Raw genomic sequence first — 17,803 nt, 5'->3', positions numbered from 1 at the left:
TTTTTTCCAGAAAAGCAGACAGATCTGTACCCAAGTTTGTCAGAGTAAGCAAGACGCAGAGCTTTATGCTGGTTTTTCTGTAGTGCCCTGTTGTCCCTGGCATGCAGTCCTTTGAATGAATTCATTTAGGAGAGAAAACTCAACATTTTACCTCCTGAAGACTACTCTGAGATTAAAGATGACACTTTGACACCTTTCTGCTTTATCCACCTAGCAACACCTCTAGTACAAGTTCTCTGCTGTATTTCCTGGGTGGCACAGCAAGTTTGACCATCAGGAATGGAGCATTGCTCTGACGCTGACTGAGCTCTGGCAAGTGAGCGTGCCTTGGTGCTGCATGTGTATCATGCAACAGCCGAGGTGCTGATTGCCCTGTGCAGCCATGCCCTGTGCCCATGACCCCATCCCAGCCAGGGCCACCATCCCTCTCCGTGAGGAGGTTGGGTACCAGGGCCACCATCCCGTGTGCGTGGTGGTTCGGTACCACGGACAGCACCATGAGGCCATGGCATCCTCAGCACGGAGGGCACAAAGCGATGGATGCTGGGAAGAGCGAGGTACCCCCTGCATCGAGCCACAAGTGGGAAGATGCTCCAGCACACCTGCATCCCTTTGTAGTAAGACACCCAGTCCATGGATTTGGGGTGCGGGAAGGAAACAGGGCTGAAAGCTGGATGCTGGGAGGCTGCGAAATCCACCGCACGATAAGGATTTTATAAAGCCCAGAAGATGCAGCATCCCCGGTTGGGCGCCGAGCCCCGGTGCCGCAGCGCTGGCTCCCGCCGAGCCGGGCTGAATCCCCTCCTGCAGCTGCGGGCTCGGGGGGCGGCGCGGGGAGGCTCGGCTTGTGCAGCCCCCTCCCTCCTCCTGTCCCTCCTCCTCCTCCTCCCGTGCCAACCTGCTACTGCCTTTGTCAGCGCAGCCCGGCGCTATGGCATCCTGCTGGGGCTTCGGGCTCTTCCTCCTCCTCCTCTTCCTCCTCCTCCCGGCTGGGAAGCGGCTGCTGCAGAGGAAGGGGCAGCCCTGACGGCCGCGCTCCCCTGGCAAGAGGCAGGCGGAGCCCCAGGTGAGCCTCGCGGGGGGGCATGCAGGATGGGGTACAGGGGACAAGCGGTCCCCATCTGCCGGGAGGATGCGGGGATTGGAGGGAGGGAGGTGACCTCAGCACTGATACCCCCCAGTGTTTGAGATATGGGGTGCAGGTTGGAAGCCCCAAGTGTTTTGCTGGCACCTGGGGGTGTCACCTCTTTGTTGGGCTCCCCCAGAAAGGGGGAACTTAAAAATCTGGAAACTCTATGACTTCGGCATGCAGCATAGTCCCACATGGATTATTCTGTCTCTGGAGGTGACCAAGACTGCAAGCCCCAACCTGGGCCCCCAAAACCATGACGGAGATACTGCACCCCGTGGATTGAGGGAGCCCATCTGAGCAAAGTGAGGTCTGGTGTGGTTGTAGGTTTGCCATGCAGAAATGCTGGCTGAGCACAGATGGAACGAATCGCTCACATTTGACTTGATCTTTATTTGTCTGGCAGTGTTTGCAGTGGTGTTTGTTTCAGTGTGCAGAAATTTTTGGGAAAAAATTTCATTTGGGTGTGCTGTGATATATTACATTGGCAGGACAGTGTTTGTGTGTGTTTGTTGGCCGGTAGTTGGCAAAGAATAACTAGGAGCATATGATGCAGTAATAATTCAAGTAATTTATTGCGTGGTTTTAGACTGATTGTTTGCACTTTGCCAGACCACACAAAGACCTTAACCTGTGTTACATAACTGAACAATATAAATAATAAGTCTGATGTTATTGTGCGAGAAAAACCTATGGCAAACCCTGTTTGACACTGCCGTGGGGACACGCTGCCTTTACCCACAAGTTCCCCATCAATTGATGCCCCAGAAGGCTTTGGAGGCTGCTGGATTTTATCGAGGAGCTGAAGTGCAGAGTCTCTTTACAGCACAGACTCTGCTAGGAGCTGGATTAGCACAGTGTGTTTTCACAGGGCTTGTTCAAACACAGTGCTAGAAAACAGCAACTTCTGCCATTGTCAGCCCACACCAGGTGAACCTGGATGGGGTCAGCGGTGGTGATGCCCGTGAGGATGCTAAGTGTGCATTGTTCCCGTGCAGAACAGTGCTGGTGAATGAGCCCCTCCGGGCTGCCCGGCTGCAGCCATTCTTCCTCTCTGGCTCCGGAGGAGTGAATTAAAACCCGGTTAGGGCAGCACGGCATGGAGCCGGCACAGCTCCCTCCACACTGAGGGTATGGTCTCTCTGACACTGCGTGAGCCAGAGCTGCTTGAGAGGGCTTTTCCATTCCCATTGCACGGACAGGGCTCTGAAGTGCACTTTTGAGTTTTCTTTTTAATGAGCAGAAGGCAGGGGGAGAAATAAGGCATGTGGGAAGGGACATTGCTTCCACTGGGTGGAAAGAAAACAGAGCTCGGGGTGCTTGTCCGCCAGCATTTCCTAATGTGTGGGTAGCGAAATGTATTTGTGAGTTTTAGAGAAAACAAAAACGGAACCCTGTCTCCATGCATTCCGTGTTTCATGCAGTACACCCTGCTTGCCTTGTTTTATTGTATCTGGCGCGGGGAAGACAGGCTGCAAGATTTATGAGCTGAAGCTAATAGTAAAACAGCATATTACAGCCTCTGTATTAATGTTCTCCTGCACTGAAGTAGCTCTCTCTTCCTGGTGGAATTGATGCGAGGATTGCATCTATCTGTGGTCAAGGTGATGGTGCTATAGGGTGGCCCAGTAGCCACCAGAATGAAAGCAAACCAAAAGGAGAAGGAAATGATGTCTCCGGTAACCACATCTGTGTGTGAGCACTGGGAATCGGGGAGAGCAAATGTCAGAGGCACCGAGAGCAGGGAAGGATATGAGGGAGGGCATCACGGAGGGGGATAACATGGGCTGACTGCCAGCAGCTCTGATTTGGGCTTGTGCAAGGCTCCTTTCTACTGCCAGAGGTGGGACTTGGAGTCCCATGTTGGGATTGGTGTGCCCCAAAGCGGTGGGGCAGGGTTTGGGCTGAAGGTGTCATGCCCCAAAGCTGGGTTGAGCCACCAGAAAAGAGAGCAGCACATTCCCCTTGTGATGGAGGCTGCCTTACTCTTGGTCTGTCCCCCCAGAGACTGCGAGCATCTTTGTGGTAAGATGAGAGCTCTGCTTGCTGCTCTTGGTGCAGGGCAAGAAGGCATTGATTTGCGGTGAGCCCGGAGCTCATCTGCGCACAGTCAGAGCCAGAGCCCATCGACTGCCCATGCAATATGATGCTGCACAGTCCATGCTGTGATATAATTGTGCTATTAGGGCTGCAGATGTCGGGGCTGAGGAAGCTAAGTCCAAGTAACTCTCCTGGAGTTAATAGAAGAAAATCATTAAGGATGAAGTGTTAAGTGGCTCGTTTGATCAGAGGCTGTCTCGCTGAGGATAAATAAGCTGGATCCTGTCCCTGTGCCCAGTTAGCTCCATGTCTCTGGAGGCCAAAGTTGGTCGGGGCCGGGGGGAGACTGAGTGTGAAGGTAAGGCAGGAGAACTCGGGTGGAATTGAGGCCATCCGAGCAGCCCCCGTGCTGATGCACTTGCTGTGGGTGCTTTCATTCTCTTTGCTGCCTTTAACTGGTTCACGACTCTGTGCCCTCTCTAAAAGTTCTTCCTGTTCTTATTTTGGAGCTTTGTATTTATGTGCCACGTCCAGGTCTATTCTGGTTCTGCTTTGAGAGGTGATAAATGAATATGGCCCCAGTGCTGGGGATGTGGTAGCTCCCACAGCGACTTCCCAGGAGGCTGCTGCCTCTGTCACAGGCATAACAAGAGACAGGAGACCCTAACGTGCCACTAAAAGCCTGGGCACCAGGTTTGCCTGGAAACAAGATTTGGAGGCTGTCATGTATAGTCCTTCTGGGTTATTACATCCCATTCTATTCTCACAGCCTGAATCTGTTGTGTGTTCCACTGGTAGCGTTTCTGATGCTTTGACACAGGAGCGCTCCCACTTCCATGCCCAGTCTGAAGCCCAATAAACCTTTTACACCTGAGCATGGTCACACCGGAGAGGTGTTTGTGAACAGCCAAGGGGTGAAGAGGGAATGATAATGATTCTGGCTCCCAGCTAGCTTGCTTCTCCTCAAGGCCTGCATCTAATTTTGCAAACTGCCTTTTCCATTCCCAACTCCCAGAGCTCAGCCTCAGTTGCACAAATTGGCCAAATTCCCACCTCTACCAGTTCAGTTCTCTCAACAACCCCTGTTTCAAAGCCTCTGTCACCTCTTTGTTCCCATGCTGCCCTGTTAGCTGACTGCCAAGGCTCCTTGCTGGTGCTGGTGCAGCTATGCAATGTGAGATATGGGGTTAGCCAGAGCTTCCTCTGAGCCCTACTGAAGTTGTCGACATTCAGCACTTTGAAAAGCAGGTTGCACCTAAGTTGTAGGACAAGAGGTAATGGCTTTAAGTTGTACCAGGGGAGGTTCAGGTTGGGTATTAGTAAAAGTTTATTCTCAGAAAGAGCGGTGATGCACTGGCACAGGCTGCCCAGGGAGGTAGAGGAGTCACCGTTCCTGGAGGTGCTCAAGAACTGTGGGGATGTGGCACAGAGGGACATGGTTTAATGGGCATGTGAAGGGTGGGTTGATGGTTGGACTAGGTGATCTTAGTGGTATTTTTCAACCTTAATGATTCTATGATTCTATATAATGGATTCATGAAGTTTAGTTACCTGAGAGGAAGTTGAAACCTCTAATGGGAGGGGTACTGTAAGAATGGCTTCGTCAAAATAGAAAATTTTGAGAAACTACCTGGGTTCTCTTCATTGGGATGACAGAGCAAAGACAGTGCACTGGGAAATGCAGGGGGGAAAAATGAGTTAATGGTTTTAAGAGGTAATTTATTGCGCAGTGACTAGCTGTGTATCTTAGCAGGAGGGTGAGTGGGGAGAAAGCAGGGCTCTGGCAGGCTGGTGCAGGCAGAGCAAAGAGTACATCAGGCTGTGAAAATGCACGTCCAGGTGCGGATTTGGTGAGAAGCTGTGAAGTTCCAGAAGGGAGGAGATGTTTGCTTTTGCTTGTATTCAGCAGTGAGGTAGCAAAACAGCAAATTGCCACTGTTTCCACAAATGGCAGATTTATAGCCTTGCTGAAAATTGAGTTGCTGGGTTGGTCCCCTGGTTGCTGGCCCCACATGTAAAGTTAATTCTAGGAGCAATTGGTGGCTCTGGTGGCAGATTAGAACAGCTTGGACCTAGCCAGGACGTTTCATTTCCTAATGGTGACATGTCAGAGAGATGCAAAGTCAGGGTGATAAAGAGGCTGTGCACAAGCACACTCGGTTGATAAAGAGGAAAAGGGTACAACCATCCTCCTCCAGCTTTCAGCATTACTTTCTGCAGCGGAGCACTGAGCAATATAACATTTTTGCTCTCCTATCAGTTAGCAGAAGAGCTGTGCTGCTGAGCATAATACGGGAGCTTTAAAAGCAAACATGCTTGCAGCAGAGGTGCTGGAAAATCCCTGTAGCCATTGGTTTCTGAGCGTGGTGTTTACTATCACAGGGACACATTCATGCTGTTGTTACTCAACTCCTGATCATAGGCAGCAGGAAGATGCTTCTGAAATAAGCAGTCAAATCTGCATGGAGATTTCCTTACAGGCAACTGCTTTTCTTTTTTTCCCTGCGGAAGATGCTGCTGTGGCATTGGCTATGAAAGCTGATGTACGCTGGCTTCTGACACTGATAGTGATCAGCAGTGTAACATTGGGTCAAGATGAAAGGCCACAGGAGAAGGAGTTCACTGTTCCTGCTCAGTGCTTAGGAATTCCGATGTTTTTGGATGGGAGGTGAATTTTTTAAGGAGTAGTAAGGAACCTTGCAAGCCTAACCTGTGCTTTGTCATTCAGATAGATGTTCTGCACTTGGTGAGGATGGAGAGACTCATTCCCAGGGACATCTAAGGGTGGGAATGAACGGGGGGAGATACCACAGCCTTTGGGGAAGGAGAAACATTTGTGTCATTCCTATAAGTAAGAATAACAAAGTGACCAAGCACAGGAATTGGCAGATTGCAGCATACTGTGACCTGCCTAGTCCTGTAAATTGCCAGCATCCTTTCCAGATCCATAACAGCCAGAGGTTGCTTTCCACTCTGAAAGCAGGGTTTTACTACCTTCCCAATACATTGCTCACATTAGCTGTGCTTGCTTGAGCTATTCCTGTTATCCATAGAAACGTGCAGCCTTTGCTCACCACCTCTGCCCTGTCTCCTCAGGCTGGTGAATGGAGCTGCATTGCCCGGCTTTCTCTGGGAGCACATCACTGAAGAGGATGTGCTTTGTCCTTGATGTTTCTCAGCCTTCAGATGCTCCCTGATTGGCAGCCAGCCCTCTAGCATCTGCTGGATTGGTTTCAAGATTGTGAGATTTCTTTTCTTAACTCTTTCTGCTCTTTTCTCCATTTGTGAGAGCCCAGTAGCAAGCAGGTTGTGACAGTACATGTGCCATGAGTTCAGCCCCTGCAAAGCTTCTACTGTTTATTCACTTGCTCATTTTGGCAGATACTGACACAAATGAGCCTCCTTGGATGAAATCCTGCTTCCATTTAGGCATTATTGACTTCATTGATGCTAGGATTACAGCCTTGGAGGTTGGAAACTTGAGGCTGGGTTATACAACCAAGCCCTTCATTGCATGACTAGAGAGTCAGGTCCCATCTGTGGCTAAATTACAAGGTCCTGGACATTATCTATGGGTGCCTTACAATCTTTTCTGTTTGCTGTTGTGTGTTGCTGTAGAAGTGGAACACAGTTTCCAGCTAAACAACAAAATACGCTTAAGCTATGGAGTCCAACCAGGAAACCTCTCTCTTCCTGGTGAAGATCTTGGAGGAGCTGGACACAAAGCAGAATACTGTTTCTTACCAGGATCTCTGCAAGTCACTCTGTGCAAGGTTTGATTTGTCCCAGCTGGCCAAACTCCGTAGTGTGCTGTTTTACACCGCTTGCCTGGATCCTAATTTCCCAGCGACTCTATTCAAAGACAAAATGCGATGCACTGTAAACAATCAGCAATCAAAGAAAATCATGGTGGCAGCAGATATAGTAACAATATTCAACCTCATACAAATGAACGGGGGTGTGGCCAAGGAGAAACTTCCAGTTGCAAGGCAGAAAGTGAAGAAGAAGGAGTCCTTTGAGTCATGTAGGTCTGACACGGAAATCTGCAACATGGCAGAGTGTGTGCCCAACTGTGAGCTGAGCGAGCAGGACTTCAGCCAGGGCTTTGCAGTAAGAAGGTCTTCAAAATGCAGAAAGATGGACTGCAAAGACTGCCAGCAGTTTGTTCCTTCATCAGAACCCAACTTCTTGCTTGGTGTTAACAAGGAGATGAAGGGCCGGGCTGCCTCCCTGGACAGGCTGCAGGCACTGGCGTCCTACTCCATTGCGACGTCTCCACCGTGTGAGATGCAGAGTACATACTTCCCAATGAACATTGAAAATGAATCAATTTCAGACCAGGACTCCTTGCCTATAAGCACTGGCCTGAAAGAAACTTTCATTTCAAATGATGAGCCATTTGTGATGCAGTCGTGTGTCCAGAAAAGAAATATATTCAAAGAAGATTTTCATAATCTGATTACAATATCTCCCAGCTTAATACCATCCAACAAAAAGCCGGAAGATGGACACAGAGAGCCTCAGAACAGAAAAGAAAGCTCTAAGCAGACTTTTTTCAACCACAGCTTTGAAATGCCATACAGCAGCCAGTACTTGAATCCGGTTTATTCTCCTATACCAGATAAAAGACGAGTGAAGCATGAGAGCTTAGATGATCTTCAGGCTTCAACATATTTTGGTCCAACGACTATTCTTGGGCCCCAGGACACCAAAAAGTGGACTGGTAAGCCAACCAAACAAACTGCCTGGCCGGCTAAAAGCTGGAGTTTAAATACTGAGGAGGTACCTGACTTTGAACGATCATTTTTTAATAGGAAGCAGTCAGAAGAGAAGCCGCGGTACCAGAGCTCAAACAACCCATCTCCAAACTTCCCTTCAGCTGACAGACATCAGTCCTACCTAAATCCAAAGGATCAGCAACCCATTATGCAGACAAACTATGCTGTGAAACAAAATGGACACAAACCCAAAGAAATTCCTTCCATTCTAGATGTGGAAAAACACGAGCCGGTCAAAAAGTTTAAGGACAAAAGCATTAATTGTACTTCTGTTCAAATCTTAAGCATTGACAGAACCACGAGTGTTGGAACACAAACAGAGCAGCAAGTCCTGGACCATAAGAAATGCAAGGATTTGTGTGCACCTGGCCAAGCCAAGTATGGAGAGCGGCACTCTCTTAAGCACTCAGATGATGACTCTGAAATTGTGAGTGATGATATCAGTGACATTTTCCGGTTTTTGGATGACATGAGTATTAGTGGGTCCACAGGAGTGATGCAGTCTTCGTGCTACAATAGCACTGGTTCCTTGTCTCAGGTGCATAAATCAGACTGTGACAGCTCACCTGAGCACAATTTGACTAAAATCTCCAACGGGAGTGCCTGCAACAAATTAGATAAAGTGGTCCGGGCAGATATCAGTAACGTGGATGATGAACTGAAAACGAGTGTCTGCAAATTAGTTTTGAGGATTGGCGAAATAGAGAAGAAACTTGAATCACTCTCAGGTGTCCGAGAAGAAATCTCCCAAGTCCTGGGGAAATTAAGCAAGCTGGATCAAAAAATTCAGCAGCCAGAGAAGGTCAGCGTACAAATAGATCTCAACTCATTGACAAGTGATGCCGCATCAGATGAAAGTAACTCCCCGCAGATATTTCAGTGCCACAACACTCCCCATGGAGGCAAGCTAGAGAACAATCCCGAATGGTGCTGTTCAGATGCCAGTGGAAGCAACAGTGAGAGTCTTCGAGTAAAAGCCTTAAAAAAAAGTTTGTTTACTAGGAGGTCATCAAGATCATTAACAGAGGAAAATAGTGCAACTGAATCCAAAATAGCAAGTATTTCAAACTCTCCCCGAGACTGGAGAGCCATTACTTATACCAACAAAGTTGGCATCACAGAAGAGGAGATGAAAGATAGAGATGGAGGAGAAAACAAGGACTGGCACAGGAAATCTAAAGAGGTAATTTCAGCCTTAACTCTCATAATAAGCACTTAAAAATAATCTGGTTATGGATGTCTTCCACAGTCATCACAAGCTTCAGGGTATGACAATACTTTGCCCTGCCATGTTATTCCTGTCTTCATTGTTATCGTAATTGAGTGATTTTGTACCTACATATTTTGTGATGAGCAGCTGCAATATGGTCAAGTTGCTCCTAAAAGCACTTCGCTCTTTTGAAAAAAAGAGAGGAGTAATTTGGGTGAAGTCTTCGAAAGAAGATGATGTTCTCCATCATCTTCATGTAAGGAGGCCAGGTAATTAACGTGGTGAAAAGAGTATGAGGAAAATTGTTACAGTCTGAAATTCTCTAGAGATTGGTTTAAAAGGGATAGTTTGAAATTGCATCCTGACGGCTATTATCAGAGCAGCATATTTAAAAGGCAACAAAAAATATATTCATGGTTTCAATTCACTCAGGAAAAGAATCCTTGTATGTGCACCATGAGATGCAAACTGTAGTTATGTATCTGACTGTCATGGTCATTTACAAATGTCTTAAACCCCCCACTGTCTTGTTTTGGTCAGTCAGAAGATCTCTGACCATCTCTCCCAACCACTACCCACCGCTGCCTTTGCAGATCATATACCCATTATGGCTATCTTGTGCTGGGCTATGGTTGCTGCTCAGCTGCAATTGTGCATGCTGTGGGCAGTTGTTTCAGTTTTGTGGAAGTGGAGCCTGGTAGAGGGTGTTGGATATCCTTCATCTTCCTTGTCTACCAAGAACGTAAGATGGCCTTGCTGTGACTCCTTAGGTTGGGGATCGAGGGCAAAGAATGATTGAGGAAGGAGAGGATGAAGTTTGATGGGGACAGGTGTAACAGGATAAACAAGAAGCCATAAACCATGGGTTATTAGTGGATTGCAGAAGGGGAAAAGGGTTACAGTTAGTAAGCCCAACTCCTGGCATTTCTGTACGTTGATCTGCCCAGGATGAAATGTTGTCTTTGAAAGTCCCTTCCTCACTTCTGTGGTAGAGTATGGATCACGTTGGATTGGTACAGTGGGTGGTGTGGAGTACTCCAAGACGTCTTCCTGTCAAGATTTGATCTGGAAACACAAGTCTGGAAGCTTGCATGGGACTCGTAACTTCACCAGGTCAGCTAGGCTTTTCTGCACTTCAGGGCTATTTTAAGTATAGTGTTATAACCCACGAACAGCACAAAACCTAAATTTCCTCTTCTGCATCTTCTTTGTGTTCATGCTATGGAGAGCCGTGTCTGTAAAATGCCTCTTTGATCTGATTGCGAGAAGAGGGTGGGCAAACAGTTTAAGGCCATCCAAAGCCTTTGTTCTAGCCGGTGTTTTTCTTATTGTGACCTAAGCAATGTCTTATGGTGAATCTGAAAGGGATATCTCTGTCCTCTGTGTTTAACTCCCTCATAGTCCTGTTTCTTCTCTCAAACTCTTTTGAACCCTATTGCAGGCAGACAGGCAATACGAAATCCCACAGCCACATAGACTACCCAAACAGCCAAAAGATGCTTTCTTGATTGAACAAGTCTTTAGCCCTCATCCTTACCCTGCATCACTCAAGTCACACATGAAAAGCAACCCGCTCTACACGGACATGAGGTTGACAGAACTGGCTGAAGTGAAACGTGCCCAGCCATCGTGGACCATAGAAGAATACACAAGGAATTCAGGGGATAAAGGCAAGATTGCAGCATTGGATCTACAAGTGAGTCCCATTTGTTTGATGTGAATGGCTTGTTTGTGAATGGGTATTACCAGAATATGCATTTAAGGAGGGATTTGGATAGCTCAGGAAGGAGCTATTTAGTGTTGAGCCACTAGTCTGGCTGATCCCTACCCATCCTGGCTAAGGAGAAAGAAAAATGTGGATGTTTGATTGCTGAATGATGATCCTTGTCAGGTCAGTGCTCCCTCTTATTCTGTAATGGAGAGATGTCTGCTAAGCCATCACAATATTGGTAGCTCTAACGAAGAAGACGGGGATAACAGGGTGCAGAGATGAACTGCTCCCTGCTCAAAGCAAGGCAGTGGTGCAGAATCTGGCATTGCTGCTTTTTCTTTTATCCTTGTTCTGTCTGAATTGTTCACAGAGAATTTGTGTTAATGCTTTTTCCATTTTGGAAACATGAAAAAAAATATTTGTAGGAGACATTCAACACTGTAACTCTTTGAAATGCATCTCTGCTATAGCACTGAAGTGGCTGCTGGAAACTACAGTCACATGAAGAGCAGACCAGTTAATGATGTGTCTTGCTCACATCTTAGTTCAGCTTGCAAGTGTGTGTGCCTCTGTGGTAAATCTCCCAGTAGTCCCTGCTTACCTGATTTTGGTTCACATTGCAGAGTGCCAGCTGGGTTTGTTCATTTTAAGCTGTATCGCATATTGTGTTCCCTGAGCAAATGATGCACTCCCAGCCACTAACGGGCCAAACCAGAGGTAGTCCCAAGCCACTGCCCTCCCTTCAAAGTCAAAAGGGGCGATCCAGAGTCTCAGAAGCAGTAAGCTTCTCTGCTGATCTGCTTCTACCAGGCTGTACAACTTGTTAAAGCAGACACTGCTAAATTGCCTGAAAAGAATAACCAGCAGTCTCTTCTGCAACAAGAACAGCAGATCTGGTTAGTGGGAGACAAACCCAAATTTTGGGTTTCAATTTTCCCAAACCACAGTATATTTGAATTTGCAGTCCTCATACAGAAGGGTCAGGCTGCATGGGGCTCTAAGCACTTGAGCAGCTGTATGTGTTCATTGCAGGAGAACTGGACCAGATGACCTTTAAAGGTCCCTTCCAAATCACACAATTCTAAGATTCTGGATAGCAGCACGTGGAGCCAGCAGGGGACTGGTGCTGACCTCAGGCATTTTGGGCTGCTTGCAGGCGTGTGCGTGCCCCAGAGCTGAGCAAGCTGCCTTGGCTAGCTGCTGGGCTGGCAGCAGTTGGAGCACACTGACCTACAGCCCAGGGCTGATCAGCAGTCCATGTTATCACCCCCACAGTGCTACAGTGCAACTTGTATGATCATGCAGGAGTTTGGGCACAGCATATTTACCTCCAGGCTCAGCTCATGCAAGCACCCTTATCCTCACCAAGCTCTGTTCCTTTCTGTGGCTGAAATGCATTCGGAGAGAAACCAAGCAGCACAGGGACCTTGGCTGCCTGCTGCTCTCTGGGATTTAAAAGCATCAAGGGGTTTACCAGATTCCTTCCCTTGTCATTGCAGCCCGTGTGCTAGAGTAGGAGTAGGCTGAAAGCAGCAAAGGCTCTGCAGCAAAGCAGCCCTTATCTGCTGTGCAGAGGCAAATGGGGAGGTGATATTTGGAAGCACAACTCCCCTGGGAGAAGTGTTCTCCATCTGGTCTTTGTAGGACTGCTTTCTTCCATGTAAGCAGCTCTGCATGACTGTGAGCAAACCAGAGAAAGCAGCTTAGTGCCATCATTTATCTTTAGGATAAAGGTGATAAAACTTTACAGGTTTGATTCTCTCCCACCCAAAAAGGACTGTAGGAATTGCATCTACTCTGCAAACCTCACATCTAGACTTCATAATAGAGCTTACTGACAAAGTTAAAGAACAGACAGATGAGTGGGTTTTTCCCAGTGATAAAGTTTATTAGAACTGAAAGTAAATACATCGTGCTTTAGTGAACATTCCTACATCTGGCAATGAAATGGGAAAGGAAGTTGATTAACAGTAATGGGCCTTTTTAATAATGCATCTTCCTTCTGAAGTAGTTAAAAGGTCAATGTCAATGCAGAGGGGTCCGAAAGTTTTCCTTGAAGCATAGCACGGCTTTTGTTTTTACTGTTGTTTGCTCATTTAAAATTTCTCTTGATCTTCCTTTAAAGCAGAAATTGCAAATTTGCATTTGGGCCAAAGGCACAGGGTCTGGGTGAGATCCCAATGCTTTGTCCTGTGTATAACGAGGCAGTGTCAGGACGAATGACGCAGTGTGGAGGCTCAGCTGATGGTCTGTGCTTCAGCTATCGTAGAGATCTCCTTTAAATGATCATGAAACTGTTGCTTAATTGTTTATTTCTGAGGCTACTATACAACCCCGCCTTGGAGTGCTTCTTTGCATAAAGCAAATGGTGCTTTCAGGAAAAGAGAGGTTTCAGCCAGTAGCTCATGGCCACAAATCTCAATGAGACAATTAAAGGCTTACCCAAATCCCTCTCAAGTCTGCTGGAGTTTCTTTGTCCTGGGTCCAGCGAGCTTTGCATTGGGCCCATTATGAGTGCAGAAGCGTGTGTGTTAGAGTATTCTCCCTGGGAGGGAGGGAAGATTCTATGGGGAATCTTTTTCATTTTTTAAAGAAATGGCCTTTTGGATTGTCAGACACAGGAGACAGCTTTAAGGAAAAGTTGTCATTTTTCAAAATGTTTTTTTCTCTCCTCTTTCACATTTTTGCTATCTTTTCTTCTGCTAAATGCAATACAATGCCTGCTCTTTGGGTTTTTCATTTTTTTCCTTCTGTTTTCCCTTGGAGAGAGGATGAAAGGAAAAAATACCACAGGCAAGGTGGAGACATAAAGCTCAAAGAGCTCAAAAACTATTACGAAGAAAAAAAAAAACAAATAAAAAACCATAAGAAATAAAACACTCAAAAAACCCAATGTCTTGAGCAAGCCTGTGTGGAACCAGAAGTTGCACTCAGTGATCTTATGGGACCCTTACAACTCGGGATATTCTGTGGTTCTGTGATTCAAAGTTAGGGTTAGCGTTGTAAAATGCCATTCATAAGGAGTGTGTGTGAGGAACCCTTCCCACCAGCTGGGCTTTAATAATTGAGAAAGCAGTAACAGCCCGGTTGCTGACATCCCTGCTGCCAAGGAGATTAAAGTGATCTTATTTAAATGCCACCCCAGATGATGAAGTTTCCAGCAAATCAGAAGTGTGTTAGGGATTTTGCAGCAGCATTATACTGTTGCGGGATTTTATTTCTTGCAGTATTTTGCTGCCGCTTCCATCAGCCTTACGGAAGTGGGACTGGGAGAAATGGAGTTGGAGGGATGTATGAAGCAGCCACAGCTCACTTTACCCAGGCAGCAGCTGGGAGGCCTTCAGGCACACTTGCTTTGCTTACTTTATTGATGATAGATCCCAGGCAATTAACAGCTGTTTCCTTTTAATTTTTAGACTCAAGAATCTTTAAACCCGAACAACTTAGAATACTGGATGGAAGACATTTATACTCCTGGCTACGATTCCTTATTAAAGCGCAAAGAAGCCGAGTTCAGAAGAGCAAAGGTGTGCAAGATAGCTGCCCTGATAGCAGCGGCCGCTTGTACAGTGATTCTGGTCATCGTAGTTCCCATTTGTACAATGAAATCCTGAACCTACGGACAGAGCCTTGACTGTGCATCTCAAATAGCTCATTCCGTGTTCCAAACACCTGGTGGCAAGACTGTAAGGAATTTGCTAAGGAGGAATGTTCTGAGGATATCCCGGCGGAGAATGCTGTAAATGCAGACAAAACACAAAGTGACGAGAGAAAACGCTTTTTGAGAAGTATTATTTTAAATAACGGTCCGTGTGGCAGAGCTGATGGAAACTCGATTAGATTTTTATGCATTTTTAGAAGTGCAATATTTTTTTTCCTAAAGAGACAATATAATGTTTTCCAGGATCAGAGACTGATGAGAATCCAGCAAAAGGGCAAGGTTGTCTGAGCTATGTTGCATTCAGTGGAGGTGTGAGTACCTGCAGGTAGCGCTGTATAGAAGGGAATGGTCTATATGCATTACATCGGGGAGCTACGAAAGTCTTAAAGCTCTCTACAATGTAGAAAACTCTGAATGTATTGTATTTATTTTATAGTATTTATGTATTTCATGATCATTTGAATGAAAGCAGACTGTGTAGCCATGAACAGAGTTCATTCCTATGTTCAGATTAAAAAGGGCTCTTTATATTTGGTCTTGCCCTAAGACCCACTATCATCACTGAGTACTTAAGTAAGTACAATGTGCTGCAGACCAAAAAGATTATGTTCTAAAGCAATCAAAAGAGGTTTTAGTTGCTTCTGTTGAATAACATTTGCATAGAGCTGGCAAACATGCCTTGCCAAAAGGGTATTCTTTACCTCCGCAGACAGTGGAATTGTCTCAGTTTCACTCCTGCCAGCAAGCAAAGCTGGTAAATCCAAGCAACACTCTGCTAAAGTTCTTGCAAATGTAATCTGAACAGTTATAATTTTGTCACAAAGTCTTTGTGCCTTTTTTTAGACTGTAGATTAAATAGAACGGTTTAATTTTGCTATTTTAAGCCCATAACATAAATCACGGCATAATGGGTACTAATGGAGGTTCTTTTCCCGCAAGCCTTCTATACAGTTCAGATTGCTCTTCAAATTGCAGGGCTGGTGGTTACTGAGCACTTATATTAAGGGCACAGTTTTTCAGCGCTGGTGGAAACTTGCTGGTAATGCAATGCATTCAGCGCAGGGAGCCCTTCTGCTTCCCTAATGCTAATGTACTTAAGAATGATGGTTGACTCTACTGGGCAGCAAGAAGACTGTAACCCCACGAGAAACATCCATTTAATGCTTTATCCCAAATGCACATAGCAGGTTAAAAGGAATTCTCAAGCTATGATAAAAACTCCCTGCCATGGTGTGTGAAAGTAAATACCCAGACAGTATTTCTCTTCTGTCACAAATAGATGGGGAAAAATGTCTAAAAGAAAAGTATTTTCAAGAAGTAATGCGATCTTGCTTGTCCTCTAAGGGGGACGAGATCCTTTTAGTGAATGCTCTTTTTGGAAGGTAATTTGGCTCCTTTGCAGCCATGCAGTTAGCTGAGAGAGCATCCTGTGCCCATCCCTCTCTGGGATGATGGAATGCACAGCCTACACTAAAACCTGCACCTCCTGATGCAACCCTGACCCAAATCCTGTGGTTTTCTCCCATTCCTACACCAAGACTTCTCTTTCCTTCCAGGTGCTGCAGGATGGAGTCACAGCAGGCAGGGAATAATTCACACCATCTATTCTGGGCTCCCCTTAGGCCTTTTATCACCATGTGATTCAGAGCACCTATGTTTAGGAGCTCAGCTTCCATACGTAGTAAATATAGACAGGTAGAGTAACCCCCAGGGATGTTTCAGAACTGCCAGCAAGATGTCTAATTTTAGACATGTGAATACTCTCTGCAGGGCCATTGCTCTGCAGTTTACCTTATGCACAATTTATGTTGATTGTAGACGTAGAAATCTCACTGGTTCCAGGTAGAACAGAAAGCCCTAATGTCATTTGCTGGCATCAAGGAGTTTTTGCATTAGGGACACCAAACGCCCTGAGGATTTGGGAGGAGATGGAGTCATTATCCTAAGAGCTCAGCATCCAAGTACCCCTAATTTACTGAGGTGCTTTTCCCATTCTTCCCTTGCACAAAGGCAACCCATCCCACTGAGGCAGCAGTTTCCCTGCACGCCAGCGCATGGTTTGGCACAAATCCCTAATTTGAGCTCCATTTGGCTCCCGCAGCGTCTGGGGGCATCTCAGCAGTGCTGGGAGTCCGTGGGCAGTGGGGAAGGCAGAGCCCGGCTCCACCAACCTGCTCCACAAATACCTCCGGGAGCCGCCACCTTGCCTTCCCTTATGGAAAATGGGCATCCCTAGGCTTCCCCTGTGGAAAATGGGCATCCCAAGGCTTCCCATTGGGTTCCACATCTTAGCTTAAAATAGGTAAAGGTGGTGCAGTGGGGGCTGATGTTGTCAGAAGAGAGCAGCCCAGGAAGGAGGGACCCTTCGTCCCTGCACAGAATGTATCAAGCAAGGGGAGGTCCTACAATAGAAACCCGTGAGAATATTGTGGTCAACCTTGTGAACCAGTTATCAACTAGTATATGCTGTACACTACACGATAGACTTTTGTATTTAAAAAGAAAAATAAATTAAAGCTATAGGTACATTGTAATCCTTGGTGTGATTGAAAAAAAAAAAGTGTCCTAGATTGTATTATTTAATTAAAATAATGATGAGCATATTGAACTGTTTTTCGTATTTATGCCTTATAAACTTGATATATTACACATGATAAAATGCAACTGCAAGAATTATAAAAATAAATAAATAAATAGCATTCTGGGGGCGAATCCTGTTTACTTTTCCTAAAACAGAAGAGCTGCAGAAATCAGCTCCATAAATCATATGTGTAGAAGAGCAAGAACAGAATCTGTCCCCAAATGACTTTTTAGGATTTTTTTTTTAATGGGGCTTTGGTTAATGTACTATGTAATAATTTTATTTTATAAAGTAACTGTACAATGTTGCCTTTTGGTTCATTTAAATATAATACCAAATAAACTTGAAAATTACAGCGTCCCAAGTTTTAATGAAACCGTTACAATAATTTATTACTCCATTGCTTCTCCTCTTTTTCTTTTCCAGGGACATCAAGATAGCCATGGAAGGCGAGCATCACAGTGTTAGATAACTAAGCACCCTATCTAGTTCTTGGAGGAATTGCTAATGGATTTCTTACTTGTGAAATAATAAGATGGCAGAAGATAATGAAAAATGAGTTTGTTGGGTTTCTTTTAAAATCTCCTTTGCATTACATTGTCTGAGCTTCGGGGAGATTAGCTCTTGACACTAATCATAGTATTTCATTTTATAGGTTATTTCACGACTGAGTTATGCCATATCAACTCTTCT

At 45.8% G+C, this 17,803-nt stretch overlaps 1 protein-coding gene across 1 annotated transcript; it reads left to right on the top strand.

The window, feature by feature from the left end:
- On the top strand, positions 912-17,535 carry KIAA1024 (KIAA1024 ortholog). The gene is made up of 4 exons (XM_021407848.1): positions 912-1,066; positions 6,788-9,130; positions 10,599-10,853; positions 14,285-17,535. Exons 2-4 carry the CDS (start codon positions 6,833-6,835, stop codon positions 14,480-14,482), a joined length of 2,751 nt encoding a protein of 916 aa, XP_021263523.1. The 5' UTR covers positions 912-1,066; positions 6,788-6,832; the 3' UTR covers positions 14,483-17,535.

This window comes from Numida meleagris, chromosome 9 (assembly GCF_002078875.1).
Source record: "Numida meleagris isolate 19003 breed g44 Domestic line chromosome 9, NumMel1.0, whole genome shotgun sequence".
NCBI lineage: Eukaryota > Metazoa > Chordata > Aves > Galliformes > Numididae > Numida > Numida meleagris.
This window is presented reverse-complemented; position numbering and strand designations above follow the sequence as displayed.

Coding starts and splice junctions, on each gene's coding strand:
- KIAA1024 (XM_021407848.1), top strand. CDS start 6,833: ATGGAGTCCAACCAGGAAACCTCTCTCTTCCTGGTGAAGATCTTGGAG. Junction 9,131..10,598: donor GGCACAGGAAATCTAAAGAG/GTAATTTCAGCC, acceptor ACCCTATTGCAG/GCAGACAGGCAATACGAAAT. Junction 10,854..14,284: donor TTGCAGCATTGGATCTACAA/GTGAGTCCCATT, acceptor TTTAATTTTTAG/ACTCAAGAATCTTTAAACCC.